The 22571-nt window shown below is 35.7% G+C and overlaps 1 protein-coding gene across 1 annotated transcript in view; it reads left to right on the plus strand.

The window, feature by feature from the left end:
• The window catches only part of LOC135136679 (zinc finger protein OZF-like), a 199149-nt gene that overhangs the window by 170979 nt on the left and 5599 nt on the right, over positions 1–22571 (plus strand). The window contains exon 6 of the mRNA XM_064066086.1: positions 18662–18745. Coding sequence (XP_063922156.1) covers positions 18662–18745 — 84 coding nt within the window. The remainder of the gene's footprint in view (positions 1–18661; positions 18746–22571) is intronic.

The raw sequence follows: 22571 nt of genomic DNA on the forward strand, positions 1-22571 counted from the left end.
GAACTCACCAAGAAAATCTTCTTTGTTACATTTTGAAAGTACTCCAAAAAAAGTCTAAAATTGATTACCTAATGTTTGAAAAATTGGAAATTTTCCTTAAGTTACTACAGCACAAAAAATTGTAGAAAATAGATTTCGATGAGTTTACTCCAAAAAGTCATGTTGATGGTCCTAGTTCCAAGATGGAGGGCTATTATTAGCGAGAATTTCGAAAAAATAGTCAAATTTTTGTTAAGGACATATTTAGCCGTATTCCGGAAATACCAGAGGGCCAAAAATTATGAAAAAAATCCTGTTTACGCAGGATTAACAAGCTATCAAGGGATAACAATACGAAGTCGATGCCACAACTACTTTTCGAAATATTCAGTTTCAAACTCAGATTTTTAAAATATCTCAAAAAATTTTGTTTTTTTTTTGGCAATTTTGGAAAAATGGTGAGAATTTTCGAAGAACTGAGGGCATAAAAAACTTCAGGAGATTTAAATCAACAAGAAAATCCTGTTTCCGAAATATCCAAACTGTTAAAAAAAGGTCAAAAAGCTTGTAAAAGGACGAAAAAGGATGAAAAGGACGAAAATGGACGAAAACGGACGAGAAGGACGAAAAAGGACGAAAAAGAATATTAGGGACGAAAAAGCATAAGTTACTTAAAACTCCACAGAAAATTCTAGGAGATAGATTTCAACAAGTTTAATCCAAGAAATGGGCACGTTGATAGTCTCAGTTTCGAAACTGAAATTAATCGAAAATTGAAAATTCCGGAAATAAGTCTCATATTTTTGTCAAGGATGTATTTTTAGCGGTATTCCGGAAATACTAGAGTGCCAAAAAATATCAAAAAAATCCTTGTTTGGGCTGGAATAGCCAGCATTAAGGGAAAATAATCCCAGGTCGATGCCACTACTACTTTTCGAAATATTCAGTTTCGAAATCAGATTTTTAAAATATCTCAAAAATTCCTAGCTTTCAATTTGCCAATTTTGGAAAAACGATAGGAATTTTAAAGGCGTGAAAAACTTTAAGGGATGTACATCAGGAAGAAAATTCCCTTTGCTAAGTTTCGATCGTGCTCACAATAAGTCAAAATTTCTCAAGAGAAATGAAAATTTGAAATTTTCGTAAAGTTGCCTAAAAATCAACAAAAAATTCTGGGAGACAGGTTTCAAATACATTAATCCAATCTGAATAAATTTCGATAAGTTTAATCCAAAAAAAAGCACGTTGATGGTCTCAGTTTCGAAATTAAAACTGGAAAATTGAAAATTCCGGAAAAAATTGTCATATTTTTGTTAAGGATGTATTTTTAGCGGTATTCCGGGAATACTAGAAGCCCGAAAAATTATGAAAAAAATTCTGTTTACGTTGGAATAGCGAGTCTTTAAAGGAAAATAATCCCAAATCGATGGCACAACTGCTTCTCGAAATATTGAGTTTCAAAGTCAGATTTTTAAAATATCTCAAAAATTCCTACATTTCAATTTGCCAATTTTGGAAAAACGTCAGTGATTTCAGAGCAGTTGAAGGCGTGAAAAACTTCAAGGGATCGAAATCAGCAAGAAAATTCGCTCTGTAAACTTTTGAACGTGCTCGCAAAAAGTCAAAATTTCGTAAGAGAAATGAAAATTTGAAAAAGTTGCCACAACTACTTTTCGAAATATTCAGTTTCAAACTCAGATTTTTAAAATATCTCAAAAAATTTTGTTTTTTTTTTGGCAATTTTGGAAAAATGGTGAGAATTTTCGAAGAACTGAGGGCATAAAAAACTTCAGGAGATTTAAATCAACAAGAAAATCCTGTTTCCGAAATATCCAAACTGTTAAAAAAAGGTCAAAAAGCTTGTAAAAGGACGAAAAAGGATGAAAAGGACGAAAATGGACGAAAACGGACGAGAAGGACGAAAAAGGACGAAAAAGAATATTAAGGACGAAAAAGGACAAGAAGGACGAAAAAGGACGAAACGGACGAAGAGGACAAAAAATGACGAGAAAGGACGAAAAGGACGAATAAAGACGAAAAAGGACGAGAACGACGAAAAAGGACGAAAAGGACGAAAAGGACGAAAAAGACGAAAAAGGACCAAAAAGAATAGTGAGGACGAAAGAGGACGAAAAGGACAAGAAGGACGAAAAAGGACGAAACGGACGAAGAGGACAAAAAATGACGAGAAAGGACGAAAAGGACGAATAAAGACGAAAAAGGACGAGAACGACGAAAAAGGACGAAAAGGACGAAAAGGACGAAAAAGGACCAAAAAGAATAGTAAGGACGAAAGAGGACGAAAAGGACGGTAGGAACGAAACAGGACGATAAGGACGAAACAGGGCGAAAAGGACGAAAAAGGACGAAAAACGACGAAAAGGGCGAAAGAGGACGAAAAGAACGATGAAGGACGAAAACGGACGAAAAGGACGACAAAGGAAGACAAAGGACGAAAAGGACGAAAAAAATCCTAATTAGGCAGGAATAACAAACCATCAAAGGATAACACTCCGAAGTCGATGCCACAACTACTTTTCGGAATATTCATTTCCAAAGTAATTTTTTAAAATATCTCAAAAATTCCTATACATATTTTGGTTTGACGATTTCGGAAAAATAGTAAGAATTTTCGAAAAACTGTGGCACTGAAAAACTTCAGGGGATCAGAATGAACACGAAAATCTCCTTTCTTAAGTTTCGAATGCGCTCGCAAAAAAGTCAAAAATTTCGTAAAAAAAAATTAAAAAATGAGATTTACACAAGATGTCAAAAAATCCCCAAAAATTCTGATAGACAAATTTCGACGACCTGTCCCAGAAATATGACAAGTTAATCGCCCCGGTTCCAAGATTGAAAGTACATCATCGAAAATTCCAGAGAAATAGTGACATTTTTGTTAAGGAAGTGTTTGGCACTATTTCAAAAATATTGGAGCGCCAAAAATTATGAAAAAAATCATATTTACGCAGGAATAACAAACCATCAATGGATAACAAACCCAAGCCAATGCCACCACTGATTTCGAAATATTCATTACCAAAATAACGTCTTTAAAATATGTCAAAAATTCCTATATGTATTTTGTTTTGACGATTTTAGAAAAATGGTAAAAATTTTCAAAGAACCGGGGCCAAAAAAACTTCAAGGAATTAAAATCAGTAGGAAAATCTACTTTGATAAGTTTAGAAAATGCCAAAAAAAGATTAAAAATTTTATACATTTTGAAAATTTGATATTTTCGCAGTCTCCTAAAAATCCACAAAAAATCTGGGAGATAAATTTCGACGAGTTCAATTCAAAAATATGTGATATTGATGGTACCGGTTCCCAGATTGAGGACTATCATCGAAAATTCCAGAGAAATCGCGATATTTTTGTTGAGGACGTATTTAGGGCTATCCCGAAAACACTGGAGGGCCAAAAATTGTGGAAACAAATCTTGTTTACGCAGGAATGACAGGTCACCAAGAAAAAATAATCCCGAGTCGATGCTATTACTAGTTTTCAAAGTACTCAGTTTCAGACTTAGATTTTTAAACTATCTCAAAAATTCTTATATTTTATTTTGCCGATTTTGGAGAAATGGTGAGAATTTTCGAAGAACTGAGGGCATGAAAAACTTCAGGACATCGAAACCAAGAAGAAAATCCTTTTTACAAAGGATTGAAAGTATTCGAAAAAAATCAAAAATTAAAAAAAAAACAGGGTACAAAAATTGAGAGTTTTGCGAAATTGCCAAATATATAGAGAAATTCTGATAGATAAATTTCGACAACTTGTCGCGAGAAATATGGCAAGTTAATGGCCCTCTGGTTCCAAGTTTGAGGGTCATCAAAAACTCCAGAGAAATAATGATATTTTTGTTAGAGAGGTATTTTTGGAAAAATGCTAAAATTTTTCAAAGAACTGCTGCATGAAAAAATTCGGGAAATTGAAGTTACCAGGCAAATCTCTTCTGAAAAGTTTCGAAATTCTCGAAAAATAGTAAAAAATTTGATAAAATTGAGCTGAATTCAAAAATATTTTAATCTAATTTTAATAATTATTCTATTTTGTTAAGACCCTATTTAGAAAATTATGAAAAAATCCTGTTCATCCAGAAACGATGGGTCTACAAGCGACAAAATCCAAGCCGATACCACGACTCGTCAGCAACATCTGCACAACGTTAACCGAAAATCCATCAAAATTATATTAAACCTGAAACGGGTTTATTAACAAACGTTGTAAATTCAGTCGCCAGAAGTTTATATCTTGTACGTTCCGAATTAGCACCAAAAAAAGAACAGGTGTTTGGTTTTTACGTTTTTTTGCAAAATTTTACCGACTCCTGGTAGTAATCGAAAACCCATCACCCATTTCCAACTCGCACTATTCCAAACCAGAAAAATCGGTGTCATAACGGCGACGCACTGATTGCAAAATACCGATACGGCGATAAAAAATCCACCGACAGTCTCTAAGATGGTGTGTAGTTAATTACAAAAACAGTATAAGAACAATCGAAGGATGAACTGAGATGGCAACTAAATAGCGAGCGATATTATTTATGTGCAAGATGGACGATAATGTGCATAGTCATAGCCGGTAATCGAAGACGGCGGCCTCTTTACTGTAGGGGCGCCGCCCTACCTCACTTCGACTGCTGCTGCTTCATTGCCCTCTAATTAAAAAGTAAACAAAAATTATACACCCAGTTTATCAAACAATTTCTCATGCAGTTCGACGGCGTGATTATCTCGGAACGAGAATATAGCACGATCACGCCAAGTTGCAAACCAGTTCACCGGTTTTGATTTAGAAGGTTCATTCTCTTGTGGTAAATTTGCGCATACAATGGTGTGCAAAAAGCCTGGACTTGATTCGCCAGGTTGGTTTATGATTTTGGTTAGCGACGACGATGCATAGTGATGGATACGTGACGTCCACGGACCGGTGGTCCTCCATTTGAATATAATGTAAAGAGCGGTCTCTTCGAACAAGTTTTTCTGAATCTTTTACGTAAAGAACCGACAAGAGCAATATTTAAATCCGCAATCAATATACTCGCTTGTTGAAAGAATACACCAATAAAACAGGACATAATTTACTTTAACTTAACAAGTTTTTTCGCTACAGGTTATGTACATTTTTAAAGCGCAGCAAATCCAAAATTAAATTAAAATTACTTAGCCATGTTGTCAAGTCCTGCGAATCATCAGCCATGAAATAATAGGAAACAACTCGATCTTCTTCATTGATTGTCAAGACCATGGACCTTCGTCTGGTGCACTCCGTCCGTGACGCCTCCTTAACCTCACCCAGCGGACAATCCGCCAAACTGATAACAAACAGCGCCTCACCAAAGTCTTCGTCCGAAGGAGAGTTGTAAACCTTCAGTAAACACCCATCTAAAACACACCAGCGCCTATTCCACACCACCACGTCCCTAAAATGGCACCCCATGGTGAGAAAACCACAACGTCGGTACTGAATCCCGAAATTTGTCATTTTTGCTGAAAAATCCGCAAACTCGTTCACCGAACAACCACCCATCAAGCTTAATTCCCACGCTCTGTTGCGTAAATTACTCGCAACCACTTCAGTTTCAGCACAAAGCTTGAACGCGGTTTTCAGTACTTTGGTCTCCTCGAAGTCGCAAGTGTTGACGTTTTTGTACTGAAGTTTCAAAGAAGCTCGCCTTTGACAGTCCTGAAACAAAAAAATATTATTGGAGGTGAAAAACAACGCGATTTTTTTTACCTTGACTTTGAATAGTGTCGCGATTGAATAAAATAAGGATGAGTCCTTCATCACGATGGAGTGCAGCTGAAGCTTAATCCTGAAGTTGCGGTCAACCAAAAAAGAAAATTCTTCGTCAAAAACGATTTCATTGTTGGTGGCTCTTGCAACTTTTGAACACTTTACTTCCGTTCCGCTTGTTAAAAGTAGGACGTAAAATTCGGTGTGGTGGTGTTTTGGGGGGGTGATTAAGTGGAACTTGAAGTTGGATAAAACGATGGTTCCAATGGGGACTGAGTTTTCCTCACTTATGGAAGTGTAATCGTCACGAATTTTGTTTTTCAGGAGATCAACAGCTAGGGCTAGTATTTACTTAGTTTAAAATTGACTAAAACAAGAAAGACTTACCACTTCTTAGGAGAAATGTCTCGGCGAGGAGGCGCTCCTCCCAGCTACCAAGCCCACCACGCCCGCTGAGGTGGTCCAAGATTTTCGAGGCTTCTTTTAGTTTCTGGCACTCGATGTCCCGTTGACCTCTGAACGTTACGTACTGGGCCATGACTTTCTGCCGTCTAATATCTATCTAATACCAGTAATATTCATCCCCAAACAAAATTAATTACTATTTACTTACAGTATCATTTTTGCTGTTTTCCATATCGTAGTATGCGTCACACACTAAAGACATGTTCAGGTCAAATTATTCCATTGACCTATCCGGTGACGACGCGCTGGCAAAAACCTATCCCATTATCGATGAGTTGGGAGGTTTTTGATTGACTAAAAACTCAACACTGCAGCTTTTTCAAGTCAAATTGTCAGGATTTAGGTGGTTGTAAAGTCCACCCTCTCCAGTAAAAAATGGGTTGAGAAATGGCCCAGGAGGGGGTCAAACCTGTGACTTTCACGTTATTAGCACGACACTGTAACCAGTGCCGAAACGAAAGAATATTTAGGTATAGGCGGACCTTGTGTTAGGCGCCCCTCCTCTACAAATAAAAATGCAATTTTACAGAACAGTTTTATTTATATTTTTTAATAAGTACGCAAAACAGATACTATGATCAAATATAAAAAAAAGAAAAAAAATCGAGTTTATACATATACCTAATATGTATAAATATTATATAAGTTCAAAATAAAATCAACATTAAAAAACCTGTCGAACCGGTTACATGTTTCTGAGTTTCCGTTCAAAATAAAAAAAGATTAATATGACATAATTTTTAGTATAGTTTTGGAAATTTTATTCTAACCTATAAAATTTTATTGACGATAACGAGACGGACAGTAGTACAGTGGTAATAAATATTTATGGCTCACACCAGTTCACTCGAATTTGTTTAGAACATTTGCCAGGTAGTTGTACTCATAAAATAATGGTCATTTCTGTTCATAAGTAAAGATGGTCCCTGCCCGGACCTGGATTTTTCTGGGAATTATCGGCACGCGACAACTTAAGTTGTAAATATCTGTTGCTATTGTACTACTGTCCATCTCGTTATTGCCCATAAAATTTTATAGGGTACAATGAAATTTCCAAAACTATAGAACATAATTTTTGGACGAATTTGGCGCCCCTTGTCGTTGGCGCCCCTAGGCAAGAGCCTACTCGGCCTATAGCTGGTTTCGGCACTAACTCGAACCAACTGAGCTAAAAACAGTTTATTCAACGTTGCAAATAGTTGGGGTAAAAAATCAAGGCAGATTAATAAACCAGAAGGACAGGTATATGTTATGTTGTAAAATTTAAATAGTATTTAGAACGCAAATATTTGAGGTGATGTCATCAATGTTGGTGGGGATGATCAGGCAAATTTTGGTTATTGTTGTAGAATTTGACAACGGTCAATCGATAGTTGCACCCCAGATTCTTTTAACTTCTTCAAAAAATAAAACACTTGAGGCCCCCGAGATTTTTTTAACTTCTTCAAAAAATAAACCATTAGGAGTCCCCGAGATTATTTTAACTTCTTCAAGAAATAAAACACTAGGGCCCCCCGAGATTCTTTTAACCTCTTCAAAAAATAAAACACTTGGAGCCCTCGAGATTCTTTTAACTTTTTTAAATAATAAAACATTAAAGGCCCCTGAGATTCTTTTAACTACTTCAAAAAATAAAACACTAGGGACCCCCGAGATTCTTACCACTTCTTCAAAAATAAAACACTAGTAACCCCGAGATACTTACAATTACTTCGAAAAATAAAACACTAGGGACCCCCGAGATTCTTTCAACTACTTCAAAAAATAAACCACTTGAGGTCCACAGATTCTCTCAAATTCCTCAAAAAATAAAAAACTAGCGGCGCGCGAGATTTTTTAACTTCTTCAAAAATTAAAACTCTTGGGGCCCCCAAGATTTTTTTAACTTCTGAAAAAAAAACACTTGACACCCCCGGATTCGTTAAAATTCCTCAAAAATAAAACACTAGGGGCTCCCGAGATTCTATCAATTACTTCAAGAAATAAACCATTAAAAACCGTTGAGATTCTTCCACTTCTTGAAAAAATAAAACCCACTTTGGACTCTCGATTTCTTTTAACTTCTTCAAAAAAATTAAACTCTTGAGTCCCCCAGATTCTTCCAAATTCCTCAAAAAATAAAACACTACGGGCCCCTGAGACACTTTCAACTTCTTCAAAAAATGAAACCCTTGCAGCCCCCGAGATTTTTTTAACTTCTTCAAAAAATAAAACACTTGAACCCTCCAGATTCTTTCAAATTCCTCAAAAAATAAAACACTAGTGGCTCCCGAGATTCTTTCAACTATTTCAAGAAATAAAACGTTAAAAGCCTTTGAGATTCTTCCACTTCTTGAAAAAATAAAACACACTTGGGACTCCCGAGATCCTTTTAACTTCTTCAAAAAAATTAAACTCTTGAGGCCTCCAGATTCTTCCAAATTCCTCAAAAAATAAAACACTAGGGGCCCCTGAGATTCTTTCAACTTCTTCAAAAAATGAAACTCTTGCAGCCCCCGAGATTTTTTTAACTTCTTCAAAAAATAAAACACTTGAAACCTCCAGATTCTTTCAAATTCCTCAAAAAATAAAACGCTAGTGGCTCCCGAGATTCTTTCAACTATTTCAAGAAATAAAACGTTAAAAGCCTCTGAGATTCTTCCACTTCTTGAAAAAATAAAACACACTTGGGACTCCCGAGATTCTTTTAACTTCTTCAAAGAAATTAAACTTTTGAGGCCTCCAGATTCTTCCAAATTCCTCAAAAAATAAAACACTAGGGGCCACTAAGATTCTTTAAACTTATTCAAAAAAATAAAACTCTAGCAGTCCCAGAGATTATTTTAACTTCTTCAAAAAATAAAACACTTGAGACCTCCAGATTCTTTCAAATTCCTCAAAAAATAAAACACTAGGGGCTCCCGAGATTCTTTCAACTACTTCAAGAAATAAAACGTTAAAAGCCCGTGAGATTCTTCCACTTTTTGAAAAAATAAAACACACTTGGGACTCCCGAGATTCTTTTAACTACTTCAAGAAATAAAACGTTAAAAGCCCTTGAGATTCTTCCACTTCTTGAAAAAATAAGACATACTTGGGACTCTCGAGATTCTTTTAACTTCTTCAAAAAAATTAAACTCTTGAGGCCTCCAGATTCTTTCAAATTCCTAAAAAAATAAAATACTAGGGGCCACTGAGATTCTTTAAACTTATTCAAAAAAATAAAACTCTTGCAGTCCCCGAGATTATTTTAACTTCTTCAAGAAATAAAACACTAGGGACCCCCGAGATTCTTTCAACCTCTTCAAAAAATAAAACACTTGGAGCCCCCGAGATTCTTTTAACTTCTTTAAAAAATCAAACATTAAAGACCCCTGAGATTATTTTAACTGCTTCAAAAAATAAAACACTAGACACTCCAGAGATCCTTTCAAATTCTTCAAAAAATAAAACACTAGGGACCACCGAGATTCTTACCACTTCTTCAAAAATAAAACACTAGTGACCCCGTGATACTTAAAAAAAAACACTTCACACACCCGGATTCGTTAAAATTCCTCAAAAATAAAACACTAGGGGCTCCCGAGATTCTTTCAACTACTTCAAGAAATAAAACGTTAAAAGCCCTTGAGATTCTTCCACTTCTTGAAAAAATAAAACACACTTGAGACTCCCGAGATTCTTTTAACTTCTTCAAAAAAATTAAACTCTTGAGGTCTCCAGATTCTTTCAAAATACTCGAAAAATAAAACACTAGGGGCCCCTGAGATTCTTTCAACTTCTTCAAAAAATGAAACTCTAGCAGCCCCCGAGATTTTTTTAACTTCTTCAAAAAATAAAACACTTGAGACCTCCAGATTCTTTCAAATCCCTCAAAAAATAAAACACTACGGGCCACTGAGATTTTTCAACTTATTCAAACAAATAAAACTCTTGCAGCCTCCGAGATTTTTTTTACTTCTTCAAAAAATAAAACACTTGAAGCCACCAGATTCTTTCAAATTTCATAAAAAATTAAAACACTAGGAGCCCCCGAGATTCTTTCCACTTCTTCAAAAAATGAAACTTTTGGGACCCCCGAGGTTTTTTAAATTTCTTAAAAAATAAAACACTTGAGTAAATAATAAAAGTAACCATTCGCTTACTTAAAAATGAAAATAAAGACAGAACAGTTGTTTAAAAATTTTGAAAAATTACTATTGTTCTAAGCATGATCGAAAAGTGTGTACATAATGTTTATGGTGCTCATTTCCAACTCCAATTTTTTTTTCTCGTAAACGCATTTTTGCCGAAATTCATAAGTTCTGTGTCGAAAAACAAAATCTGCAAAGTATACTTTGACGCGCTACTTCGAAAAATATAGCGTGTTTGCACTCGCGGATCAAAAATTTCCGGAAAATTAGGATTGAAAGTGATTTTTTTTTAAATCGTAAAAATTGTCATATTTCAATTCGCGATTCTGGAAAAACGATGGGAATTTCCAAAGAAACGGAGCCGGAAATGACTAGCTAATTTTTGAAAATAGTTGAACTGTCAAAAGTGCCAAAAGTAGTCTTATCTTATGAAATACTAGCCCCGCCCACCCACCCTTTGTTGGCTTGGAAGATATGTCATTTGCCAAAATCAGTTTTATCTTAGCAAGTAGTACTAGCCCCGCCCACTCCGTTCTTGTCATCCTAAGGACTAATGTTAATTCTCTTCAGTATAAGAGCATTCATTTCATTCAAACCGAATAAAATCAATCACTGAAATGATGGCAAGGTGGGTGGGCGGGGCTAATTACTTGTTTTGTTATACTATTTGCTATAAAATTTATTTCTTATTTCGTGCATGACTTGACCTGTCGTGAAGTCACTATTTTAGTCAAATTTTAAACATTTCTGTGAACATACGAAACCCACGAAGTACATTCTTAAAACTGTACTTTCTGAAACAAAAATTAATAATTTCCTTTTTAATGTACAAAAATTTCATACCGAGCTATTTTGACGGAACTGTAAAAATTGCCATATTTCAGACTGAGCGTTAGGAAAAGTTGTCCAAAAATTCACACAATACTCTGGAATGTAGATTTTCAAGTGCTGATTCGAGAGTTATAGTCGCTAATTAGAAATCTCCCGAAAATCGGGATAAAAAATGAATTTCAAATGTCTTTAGCTAATTTTCGAAAATGATTGAAAAATGGTCGAAAATATCAAAAATATCAAAATCAGTGTTATCACTATAAAATGCAAGCCCCGCCCACCCGCCCTATATTTTATTAGAAGGTATGTCATTTGCCAAAATCAGTCTCATCTTAGCAATAGAGATAAATTTCGATGAGTTGTTTTCAAAGAGATGGCAACTTGATGATCCCGGATCCAAGATAGAGGATTATCATCGAAAATTCCAGAGAAATCGCGATATTTTTCTTGAGAACGCATTTAGCGCTATTCCGAAAACACTAGAAGGTCAAAAATTATTAAAAAAATCCTGTCTACGCAGGAATGTCAGGTCATCAAGAGAAACTAATCGTAAGTCGATGCCGCTACTGGTTTTCGAAATATTCATTCCCAATTAACTTTTTTAAAATATCTCAAAAATTCCTATATTTTGTTTCGACGATTTTCGAAAAATGGTAAGAATTTTGGAAAAACTGGGGACGGAAAAAACTTTAGAGGATCAGAATGAACAAGAAAAACTCCTTTACTAAGTTTCGAATGTGCTCTCAAAAAAGTCAAAAATTTCGCAAAAAAAATCTTTTAATATTTTTTACGAGATTTCCACAAGTTGTCAAAAAATCCCCAAAAATTCTGCTAGACAAATTTCGACGACTTATCTCTAGAAATATGGCATGTTAATGGCGCCGGTTCCAAGTTTGAAATTACAACATCGAAAATTCCAGAGAAATTGTGATATTTTTGTTAAGGACGTATTTGAAGCTATTACCAAATTACAAGAGGACTAAAAATTATTAAAAAAAATCCTGTTTACACAGGAATGGCAAGCCATTAAGGGATAACAATGCCAAGTCGATGCCACTATTGGTTTTCGAAATATTCATTTCCTAAGTGACTTTTTAAAATACTTATCTCAACAATTCCTATATTTCGTTTAGACGATTTTGGAAAAATGGTCAAAATTTTCAATGAACTGGGGCCAAAAATAACTTCATACAATTTCTCATGCAGTTCGACGGCGTGATTATCTCTGAACGAGAATATAGCGCGATTACGCCGAGTTGCAAACCAGTTCACCGGTTTTGATTTAGAGGGTTCATTCTCTTGTGGTAAATTTGTGCATACAATGGTGTGCAAAAAGCCTGGACTTGAATTCACCAGGTTGGTTTATGATTTTGGTTAGCGAGGACGATGCATAGTGATGGATAAAGAGCGGTCTCTTCGAACAAATTTTTTTGAATCTTCTACGTAAAGAACCGACAAGAGCAATATTTAAATCCGCAATCAATATACTCGCTTGTTGAAAGAAATTCACCAATAAAACAGGACATAATTTATTTTAACTTAACAAGATTTTTCGCTACAGATTATGTACATTTTTAAAGCGTAGCAAATCCAAAATTAAATTAAAATTACTTAACCATGTTGTCAAGTCCTGCGAATCATCAGCCATGAAGTAATAGGAAACAGCTCGATCTTCTTCATTGATTGTCAAGACCATGGACCTTCGTCTGGTGCACTCAGTCCGTGACGCCTCCTTAACCTCACCCAGGGAACAATCCGCCAAATTGATAACAAACAACACCTCACCAAAGTCTTCGTCCGAAGGAGAGTTGTAAACTTTCAGTAAACACCCATCTAACACAAACCAGCGTCTATTCCACACTACCACGTCCCTAAACTGGTACCCCACGTCTGTACTAAATCCCGAAATTTGTAATTTTTGTTGAAAAATCCGCAAACTCGTTCAGCGAACAACCACCCATCAAGCTTAATTTCCACGCTCTGTTGTGCAAATTACTCGAAACCACTTCAGTTTCACCACAAAGCTTGAACGCGGTTTTCATTACTTTGGTCTCTTCGAAGTCGCAAGTGTTGAAGTTTTTGTACTGAAGCTTCGAAAAAGCCCGCCTTTGACAATCCTGAAACAAAAAATTATTAGTGGAGGTCCAAAACAACGTGATTTTTTTTTTACCTTGATTTTGAATAGTGTGGCGATTGAAGAAAATAAGGATGAGTCCTTCATCACGATGGAGTGCAGCTGAAGCTTAATCCTGAAGTTGTCATGAACCAAAAAAGAAAATTCTTCGTCAAAAACGATTTCATAGTTGATGGCTCTTGCTACTTTTGAACACTTGACTTCTGTTCCGCTTGTTAAAAGTAGGACGTAAAATTCGGTGCGGTGGCGTTTTGGGGGGGTGGTTACGCGGAACTTGAAGTTGGATAAAACGATGGTTCCAATGGGCACTGAGTTCTCCTCGCTTATGGAAATGTAATCGTCACGAATTTTGTTTCTCAGGACATTAACAGCTAGGGCTAGTATTTACTTAGTTTAAAATTGACTAAAACAAGAAAGACTTACCTCCTCTTAAGAGGAATCTCTCCGCCAGGAGCCGCTCCCCCCAGCTACCAGACCCACCACGCCTATTAAGTTGTGTCAAGATCTTAGAGGCTTCTTTTAGTTTCTGGCACTCGATATCCCGTTGACTCCTTAACTTGACATATTGCGCCATGACTTGCTCTTGTATGTGCCCCTATAACAAAATAATTGTACCAACATATCTAATACCAGTACTATTTACTTACAGTATCATTTTTGCTGTTTCCCATATCGTAGTATGCGTCACACACTAAAGACATGTTCGGGTCGAATTATTCCACTGACTTATCCGATGACGACACGCTGGAAAAACCTATCCAATTGTCGATCCGTTGGGAGGTTTTTGATTGACTAAAACTTCAGCACTAGCCTTTTCAAGTCACTGGTCGCTTCTATGGTGATTCGTTTGTAACTGTTTGGTCGAAAGACTCACACAAACTGAAACTGAGTGAAAATTGGCAGGATTTAGGTGGTTGTAAAGACCACCCCCCCGACACCCTCTCCAGTAATCAGTGGGTTGAGAAGGGGTTGCTTTCTTGCCAACCAGTAATATTCAAGGTCGTTGCCACTTCATGCAAATTAAAGAAGTGCGGACTTTTGGCCAGGTATAATTTGGGCGTAAACTGCACCCTTTCCACCCGCTAGAATAAGGAGGGGGTGGTTTTAGTAATAGAGAAGTAATATAGCCAAGGGCTTAGCCATTTCGTGTAGATTTAACAAAGTACAGATTTTAAACCGTCTATAAAATCACTTTGGAGGAAGTGATAACGTCTGCAAATTGCTTGGTATTGGGAGCCTTCGAGATTTCTTCAAAAAATAAAACACTAGCGGTCCCCGAGAATTTTGAACTTCTTCAAAAAATAAAACAGTAGGGGTCTCCGAGATTTTTAACTTCTTCAAAAAATAAAACACTAGGGGTCCCCGAGATTTTTTAACTTCTTCAAAAAATAAAACACAGGGGCACCCGAGATTTTTTAACTACTTCAAAAAATAAACCATAAGGAGTCCTAGAGATTCTATTAACTTCTTCAAAAAATAAAACACTTGGGGCCTCCGAGATTCTTTCAACTACTTCAAAAAATAAAACATTTGAGGCCCCCAGATTCTTTCAAATTCAGCAAAAAATAAAACACTAGGGGACCCCGAGATTATTTCAACTACTTCAAATAATAAAACTTTTGGGGTCCCCGAGATTTTTTAACTTCTTCAAAAAATAAACCATTTGGAGTCCTAGAGATTCTTTCAACCTCTTCAAAAAATAAAACACTTAAGGCCGCCGAGATTCTTTCGACTTCTTCAAAAAATAAAACACTTGGGGCCCCAGATTCTTTCAAATTCTTCAAAAAATAAAGACACTAAGGCCACCCGAGATTCTTTCAAACTACTTCAAAAATAAAACATTAAGGACCTCCGAGATTCTTACAACTACTTCAAAAAATAAAACATTAGGAGTCCTCGAGATTTTTTTAACTTCTTCAAAAAATAAAACACTTGAGACTCCCAGATTCTTTCAAATTCCGCAAAAAATAAAACACTAGGAAACCCCGAGATTTTTTCAACTACTTCAAATAATAAAACTCTTGGGATCCCCGAGATTTTTTAACTTCTTTAAAAAATAAAACACTAGGGGTCCCCGAGATTCTTTCAACTACTTCAAAAAATAAAACATTTGGGCCCCCAGATTCTTTCAAATTCCGCAAAAAATAAAACACTAGGGGACCCCGAGATTTTTTCAACTACTTCAAATAATAAAACTCTTGGGGTCCCCGAGATTTTTTAACTTCTTCAAAAAATAAACCATTTGGAGTCCTAGAGGTTCTTTCAACTACTTCAAAAAATAAAACACTAGGACCACCGAGATTCTTTCGACTTCTACAAAATAAAACACTTGGGGCCCCCAGATTCTTTCAAATTCCAAAAAAAATAAAGACACTAGGGCCACCCGAGATTCGTTCAACTACTTCAAAAATAGAAAATTAAGGACCTCCGAGATTCTTATAACTACTTCAAAAAATAAAACATTAGGAGCCCTCGAGATTTTTTTAACTTGTTCAAAAAATAAAACACTTGGTGTCCCCAGATTCTTTCAAATTCCGCAAAAAATAAAACACTAGGAAACCCCGAGATTTTTTCAACTAGTTCAAATAATAAAACTCTTGGGATCCCCGAGATTCTTTCAACCACTTCAAAAAATAAAATATTTGGGCCCCCAGATTCTTTCAAATTCCGCAAAAAATAAAACACTAGGGGACCCCGAGATTTTTTCAACTACTTCAAATAATAAAACTCTTGGGACCCCCGAGATTTTTTAACTTCTTCAAAAAATAAACCATTAGGATTCCTAGAGATTCTTTCAACTACTTAAAAAAATAAAACACTAGGACCCCCGAGATTCTTTCAACTTCTTCAAAAAATAAAACACTTGGGGCCCCCAGATTCTTTCAAATTCCTCAAAAAATAAAACTCTAGGGGCCCCCGAAATTCTTTCAATTACTTCAAAAATAAAACAATAGGAACCCCCGAGATTCTTACAACTACTTCGAAAAATAAAACATTAGGAGCCCTTGAGATTTTTTTAACTTCTTCAAAAAATAAAACACTTGAGGCCCCCAGATTCTTTCAAATTCCGCAAAAAATAAAACACTAGGGGACCCAGAGATTTTTTAACTTCTTCAAAAAATAAACCATTTTTATTGTCTAAGGGTCATGAAACATCGAGAAAACATTCCCTTACTTAAAAATGGGAATGAAAGGAAAACAGTTTTTCCAAAATTTTGAAAAATTACTGTTCTAAGTATGGTCGAATAACGTACACAACATTTATGATGCTCATTTCCAGCTGCAATTTTTTTTTCGGATTAAAAATTACCGGAAAATTCGGATTGAAAGAGAATTTTTTTTAAATCGTAAAAATTAGCTAATTTAAATCGGGATTTTGAAAAAACGATGGGAATTTCCGAAGAAACGGAGCCGAAAATTACTTTTAGATGTCTAAATCTACAAGAAAATGGCTTTAGTTAATTTAGTTAATTTTCGAAAATCGTTGAACTCCCAAAAATGCCAAAAGTAGTCTTATGAAATACTAGCCCTGGCCATCTACCCTCTATTTTCTTAAAGGGTACTTGCCAAAATTAGTGCCATTTTACCAAGTACTAGCCCCGCCCACCCGCCCTCTGTTTTCTTGGAGAATATGTGATTTGCCAAAATCAGTTTTATCTTTGAAAGTATAACCGTCCACCGGCCCTGTAATTACTTAGAAGGTATGTCATTTGCCAAAATCACTCTTATCTTAGCAAGTACTAACCCCGCCTACCCACCCACTCTTTTCTTAGAATGTATGTCATTTGCCAAAATCAGTCTTATCTTGGCAAGTACTTGCTAATAAGAGAGCGATTTTGCTAAATGACATACCCTCGTAAGAAAAAAGAGGATGGGCGGGGCTAGTAGCTAAGATAAGAGTAATTTTGGCAAATCAAATACCCTCTAAGAAAAGAGAGGGTGGGTGGGCGGGGCTAGTAGCTGTCAAGATAAGACTGATTTTGGCAAATGACATAGTATCTAAGAAAATAGAGGGCGGGTGGGCGGGGTTAGTACTTGCTAATAAGAGAGCGATTTTGGTAAATGACACCTTCTAAGAAAAGAGGGGATGGGCGGGGCTAGTAGTTAAGATAAGAGTGATTTTGGCAAATCAGATACCCTCTAAGAAGAGAGGGTGGGTGGGTGGGGCTAGTACTTGGTAAAGTAAAACTGATTTTGGCAAATCAGACCCCCTCTAAGAAAAGAGAGGGTGGGTGGGCGGGGCTAGTTCCTACTAAGATAAGAGTGATTTTGGCAAATCAAGTACTTGTAGAGCTTTATTTATTCTTATGGGAAATAAGATGAAAAAAATGGCTTCTTTGCTGCTCTTCCTTGGTTATTTTCTACTTTTGAAGATTTTTTTTCATGTTCATTTTATATTTTTTTAACACAGATTTGGCAAATAAAAAATGGGTTTAAGTTGACCTGGCCTGAGCTAACGTGACGTAACCTATTCTGACCTGACGTGTTTCTGGTGTTTACGGTGTTAAAAGCGAAAATTTTGCCCCATTATTACCAGCGAATGTCCGAGGTAACGTCTTCAGTACCATGCAATGCCACCATTTCCCCCATACTCGCCCATTTCCACGAGAAATCAGTGCTTTCGCCCCAGATCGCGGCAGGTGTATGAAGACATAACTTATCCACTCGGGAATAATCAAAATTCCGCCAAAAGAATCCTAACAAGAATCCTGATGATTTCTGTCACTAAAAACCCATCAATTAAGGATGACTATTTTGGTCGAACCAGAGCAGACGCGTCCAACATTATGTTAACGAGCACCGTGTTTTATCATATAGTTCACGATCAATAATGCATGAATCGATTAATTATTTATGATCGATCGTTCATTATCTGATTTATTTTTATCAACTAAATAAAATAACTAAAAAGCGACTTGTCCTCAGCGCTCAGGTGTATTGTCGCAACCAGTCGCTCGATTTCCACGGTTTCACAATACTAATTACCCGCAATTACGCGACATTTAAAGGGCACGATAATTACCGATAGATAAGGTTTTTCCAATCACGGCCGGAGCCCGTTCTTTTCGGGCCGAAGAAACCCGCGGCTCGTGCAGAATTTTAAACGGTGTCTGTAGTTTTTGCAACTAGATAAGATCCGAACGCATAACATAAATATTTCATAGTGTCGGATGGGTATGGTCTTAAAACAAGATGGCACATGGGGAAAATCGGGCAGTTTTTCATCGGCGCTGCCAAAAACCCGTCTGCCGGGCAGACGAAACGAATAAATACGGCCCATCTTTATGGATTTGTCGCAAAATTGCTAGGCCATTGTTTCGACGTGATGTATGGCGTTATTATGGCACTTTTTGCCGAGTCGGTAGATTATTAAGCTCATTATGTTTCGTTTCAGGTGATAAACCCCACGCTTGCGACCTCTGCAACAAGAAGTTCGCGCTGGCCTGCAATTTACGCGCTCACATGAAGACACATGAGGGTAAGTTCAGGTTTATTGGTTCAATCAATATTCATAATAAAGCAATGTAACGATTTGCATTCGCTGTTTTATTAAATTAACGAGTTGTATGTAATCAAGACGTGACCGAACAGTGCGCGATAGCAGGTATTTGAGTAATTTTATTTAATAAAGGGTGTGGTCTTTATTTACAATAAATTGTGAATATTCATTATTTTCAGTACGTTCTTTTTGATGATGGAGCGGGGTCGTGTGGGTTGTCAATAACAGACTTTATCGAATGGGAATTAGTAATGTGTTTGTTATGAAATACTGTGGTGTGTACTTAATGATTAAGAAAGATCTAAGTATGCAGTTATAAATGTACAAGGAAGCGGGGAAATGCAAATTCGGTTAAATTAATAACGGTAGATTAAACAATAACAAAAAAATTGGCACGAAACCACAAATTCCAGGTATGCGGTCGTCACTGAAAGCGGGTCCAACCAATAAATCATTAGATCCTTAAACACCCATTATTCTCCCAAGAGGATTATTCATTTTCGCTGCACCTAAGTACACTTGGGGTACAGATGGTCCGTTTTTATTTCTCAATACTAGGTTTCCGCCAAAGCAAACTAAACAGGTGTCTCAATAATATTGCCACGATTTTTCGTAGGCAATTTTGTTAGTGGTTTTTGATTTTTAAAAGTGTTTCTTATTTTTATATAACACTTAATAAGAACTTTAAAACAATTACTGTGTCACTAGGAGAAAATGGCCGAAAATGTAACAAAAAATCGTTTAAAAATTCTCAAAAAATTCAAGGATGTAGATCTCGACTTGCTGATTTGAAAAATATAGCGTGTAAATTTCGATATTTCAATATGCGATTCTGGGAAAACGTTTGAGTAATCGAAGAAATGGGACCGGAAGTGACTTCTATACCCCAAAATCTATGAGAAAATGTATTTAGTTGAATTTAAAAAATCGGTCAAAATTGGCATAAGGGTTTTTATGACGTAGAAGCAAATTATACAGGTTTCTCAATATTATGAAGATTATTATTCGTCGCCAATTTTTGTGGGTTTTGATTTTTAAAACTGTTTCTTATTTTTATATAACACTTAATAATAACTTTAAAACAATTACATTAATGTCACTAGGAGAAAACGGTCTAAAACTGAACAAAAAAGTCATTCAAAAATTCTCAAAAAATTCAGGGATATAGATCTCGACTTGCTGATTTAAAAATATACCGTGTAAATTTCGATATTTCAATATGCGATTCTGGGAAAGCGTTTGAGTAATCGAAGAAATGGGGCCGGAAGTGACTTCTATAGCCCAAAATCTATGAGAAAATGTATTTAGTTGAATTTAAAAAATCGGTCGAAATTGGCATAAGGGTTTTTATGATGTAGAAGCAAATTAAACAGGTTTCTCAATATTATGAAGATTATTATTCGTCGCCAATTTTTGTGGGTTTTAATTTTTAAAAGTGTTTCTTATTTTTATAAAACACTTAATAATAACTTTAAAAGAAATACATTAATGGCACTAGGACAAAATGGTCGAAAGTTGTTTGAAAATCTTCACTGAGCAACATTTTCGAAATATTCGGTGTGAAATTCGAAATTTTTGGAATTGCTAGTTTAGTTTTGGAAATTTCATTCTCCGTTATTAAATTTTATTGACGATAACGAGACGGACAGTAGTACAATGGTAAGAAGTATTTATGGCTCACACCAGTTCACTCGAATTTGTCTGATAACATTTGCAGGTAGTTGTACTCATAAAATAATGGTCATTTCCGTTCATGGGTAGCGATGGTCCCTATCCGTACCTGGATTATTCTAGTTTCTAACATCTGGGGCAAAGTCATTTAATAGATAAGGTTGACACATTGGGATGCCATATTGATACGTCACAAGGGACTCTCAAATGGCGCGAAAATTGCCCGTTTTAAATACTCGAGTAACGCACTAAAAACGGAAACTTTTAATCAAGTGACCGCTTCTACTTCGCAAATTTCAATCTTGTGTAAAGAACAATTTAATAAACCTCAAGAAAAATGTTTTGCTGCCAGTAGAACTTGAAAATAACAAATGCGACACTATTAACTGATTTTTTTTTATGCAAAAAAATCTGAAAATCTGCATTTACTGGTTTACTTTTTCCTTTCTAGTAATATATCAAAACATTTCATTTTAGCTTAAACACAAATAAATTTATTTTTTTTTTTGTTAGGCAAACACCACTTTAATTCATTGTAATATTAAACTTGTGAAAATATTACAACTAAACATTAACACTACTGGTAAGTAAAAATACATAAAATTTTATAATAATTTTTATTTACATACATCAAACAGTTTTAGCTAATTTTTTAAATTTTTTCGTAGCAGTACTAACACCAAACGTCAGAATTAGCGGTACAGATCGTACAGATTAAAGGCATCAGCTGATCGGTCACACCAACTCAAAATTACAAGTTACTAAAAATTCCCAAGTGATACCATCCTCATTTTGACGTCACATGGGGCTGACACCTCTCCTCCCCCGTAAGCGATTTTGCCCACATACTCGTTTATGTGGTAACCTGTTCTCTATTAACTAACCTTGCATCTGGGGATTATCGGCACGCGACAGCGTAAGTCGTAAATATCTGTTGCTATTGTGCTACTGTCCGTCTCATTATTGCCAATAAAATTTTATAGGGTACAATGAAATTTCCAAAACTATACTTGTGTAAAAGTGATTTTGGCCAATGACATATTCTCTAAGAAAATAGAAAGCGGGTGGCTGTGGTTAGTATCTGGTAAAATAAGACGAATTTTTGCAAATGACATATCATCCAAGAAAAGAGAGGGTGGGTGGGCGGGCTTAGTACTTGCTAAGATAAGAGTAATTTTGGCAAGAGATAGACTCTAAGAAAAGAAAGGGTGGGTGGGCGGGGCTAGTACCTGTTAAGATAAAAGTGATTTTGGCCAATGACATAATTTCTAAAAAAATAGAGGGCGGGCGGCTGGGGTTAGTACCAAAAAATCTTTTGAGCTTTTAGTGTTTTATTTTTTACGAATTTGAAAAAGTCTTGAGTGCGCTGTGTTTTTTTTTTATTCGGGAGAGTCTTTTTGTTCGTTTTCTTTCGATCTCCTATTGCTTTTGAGAGATTAAGAATATTCAATCCCAATCTTTTTCTCATAAGGGTATTTTCTACAATACATGACTCAAATATATGGACTTTGCATTTAAGCTTTGCCCCTCGATCTCATAACCAATAAAAAATTCGTCACAATTGAGATCGGGTGGGTGGGTGGGGCTTATCCTTTGATTTTTTTTTCGGAATATACTAGCCTTCTTTCAACGGTAAAATACTTCAAATATCAAAGAGTGAATTTGAGATTAGAATTATGCTTTAAGTATCGTGTTTTTGAAAAAAAAAACTAGATACATCAAGAAAAAGGAGTCAATGATTAAGCCCCACCCACCCACCCTATCTCAATTCTGATGAATTTTTTATTTGATGTCAGATTTAGGGGCGGAACTTAGCTGCAAAATCCATATTTCCCTACAAAATGCTGAAGATATTTCAGTTTTGCACTTTCTCCATTTTTCAGTCAATTAACTGAGATTTCCATTTTTAATTTGGCTTTTAAATTTGCCAAGTCCTCAATTTTTTCAAGTTTTATTTTCCCAGATTCTAATTTTTAATTTAATTCAAAAAGAACAAATTTATTAAAACTGAAATTTTCACGATTTTACAGTTTTTGGATTTGCGTGTTGACTGAGCATTTTTTTAACAGCACCCACTTTTGAAATTTTGCGATTTTTGTTAGATTTTACAATTTTTTTATTTGCACTTTTTTGT

This window comes from Zophobas morio, unplaced genomic scaffold, assembly GCF_036711695.1.
Source record: "Zophobas morio isolate AGI-343-1 ecotype UQ-CSIRO unplaced genomic scaffold, CSIRO_AGI_Zmor_V1 ptg000026l, whole genome shotgun sequence".
In the NCBI taxonomy this organism is placed as follows: Eukaryota; Metazoa; Arthropoda; class Insecta; order Coleoptera; family Tenebrionidae; genus Zophobas; species Zophobas morio.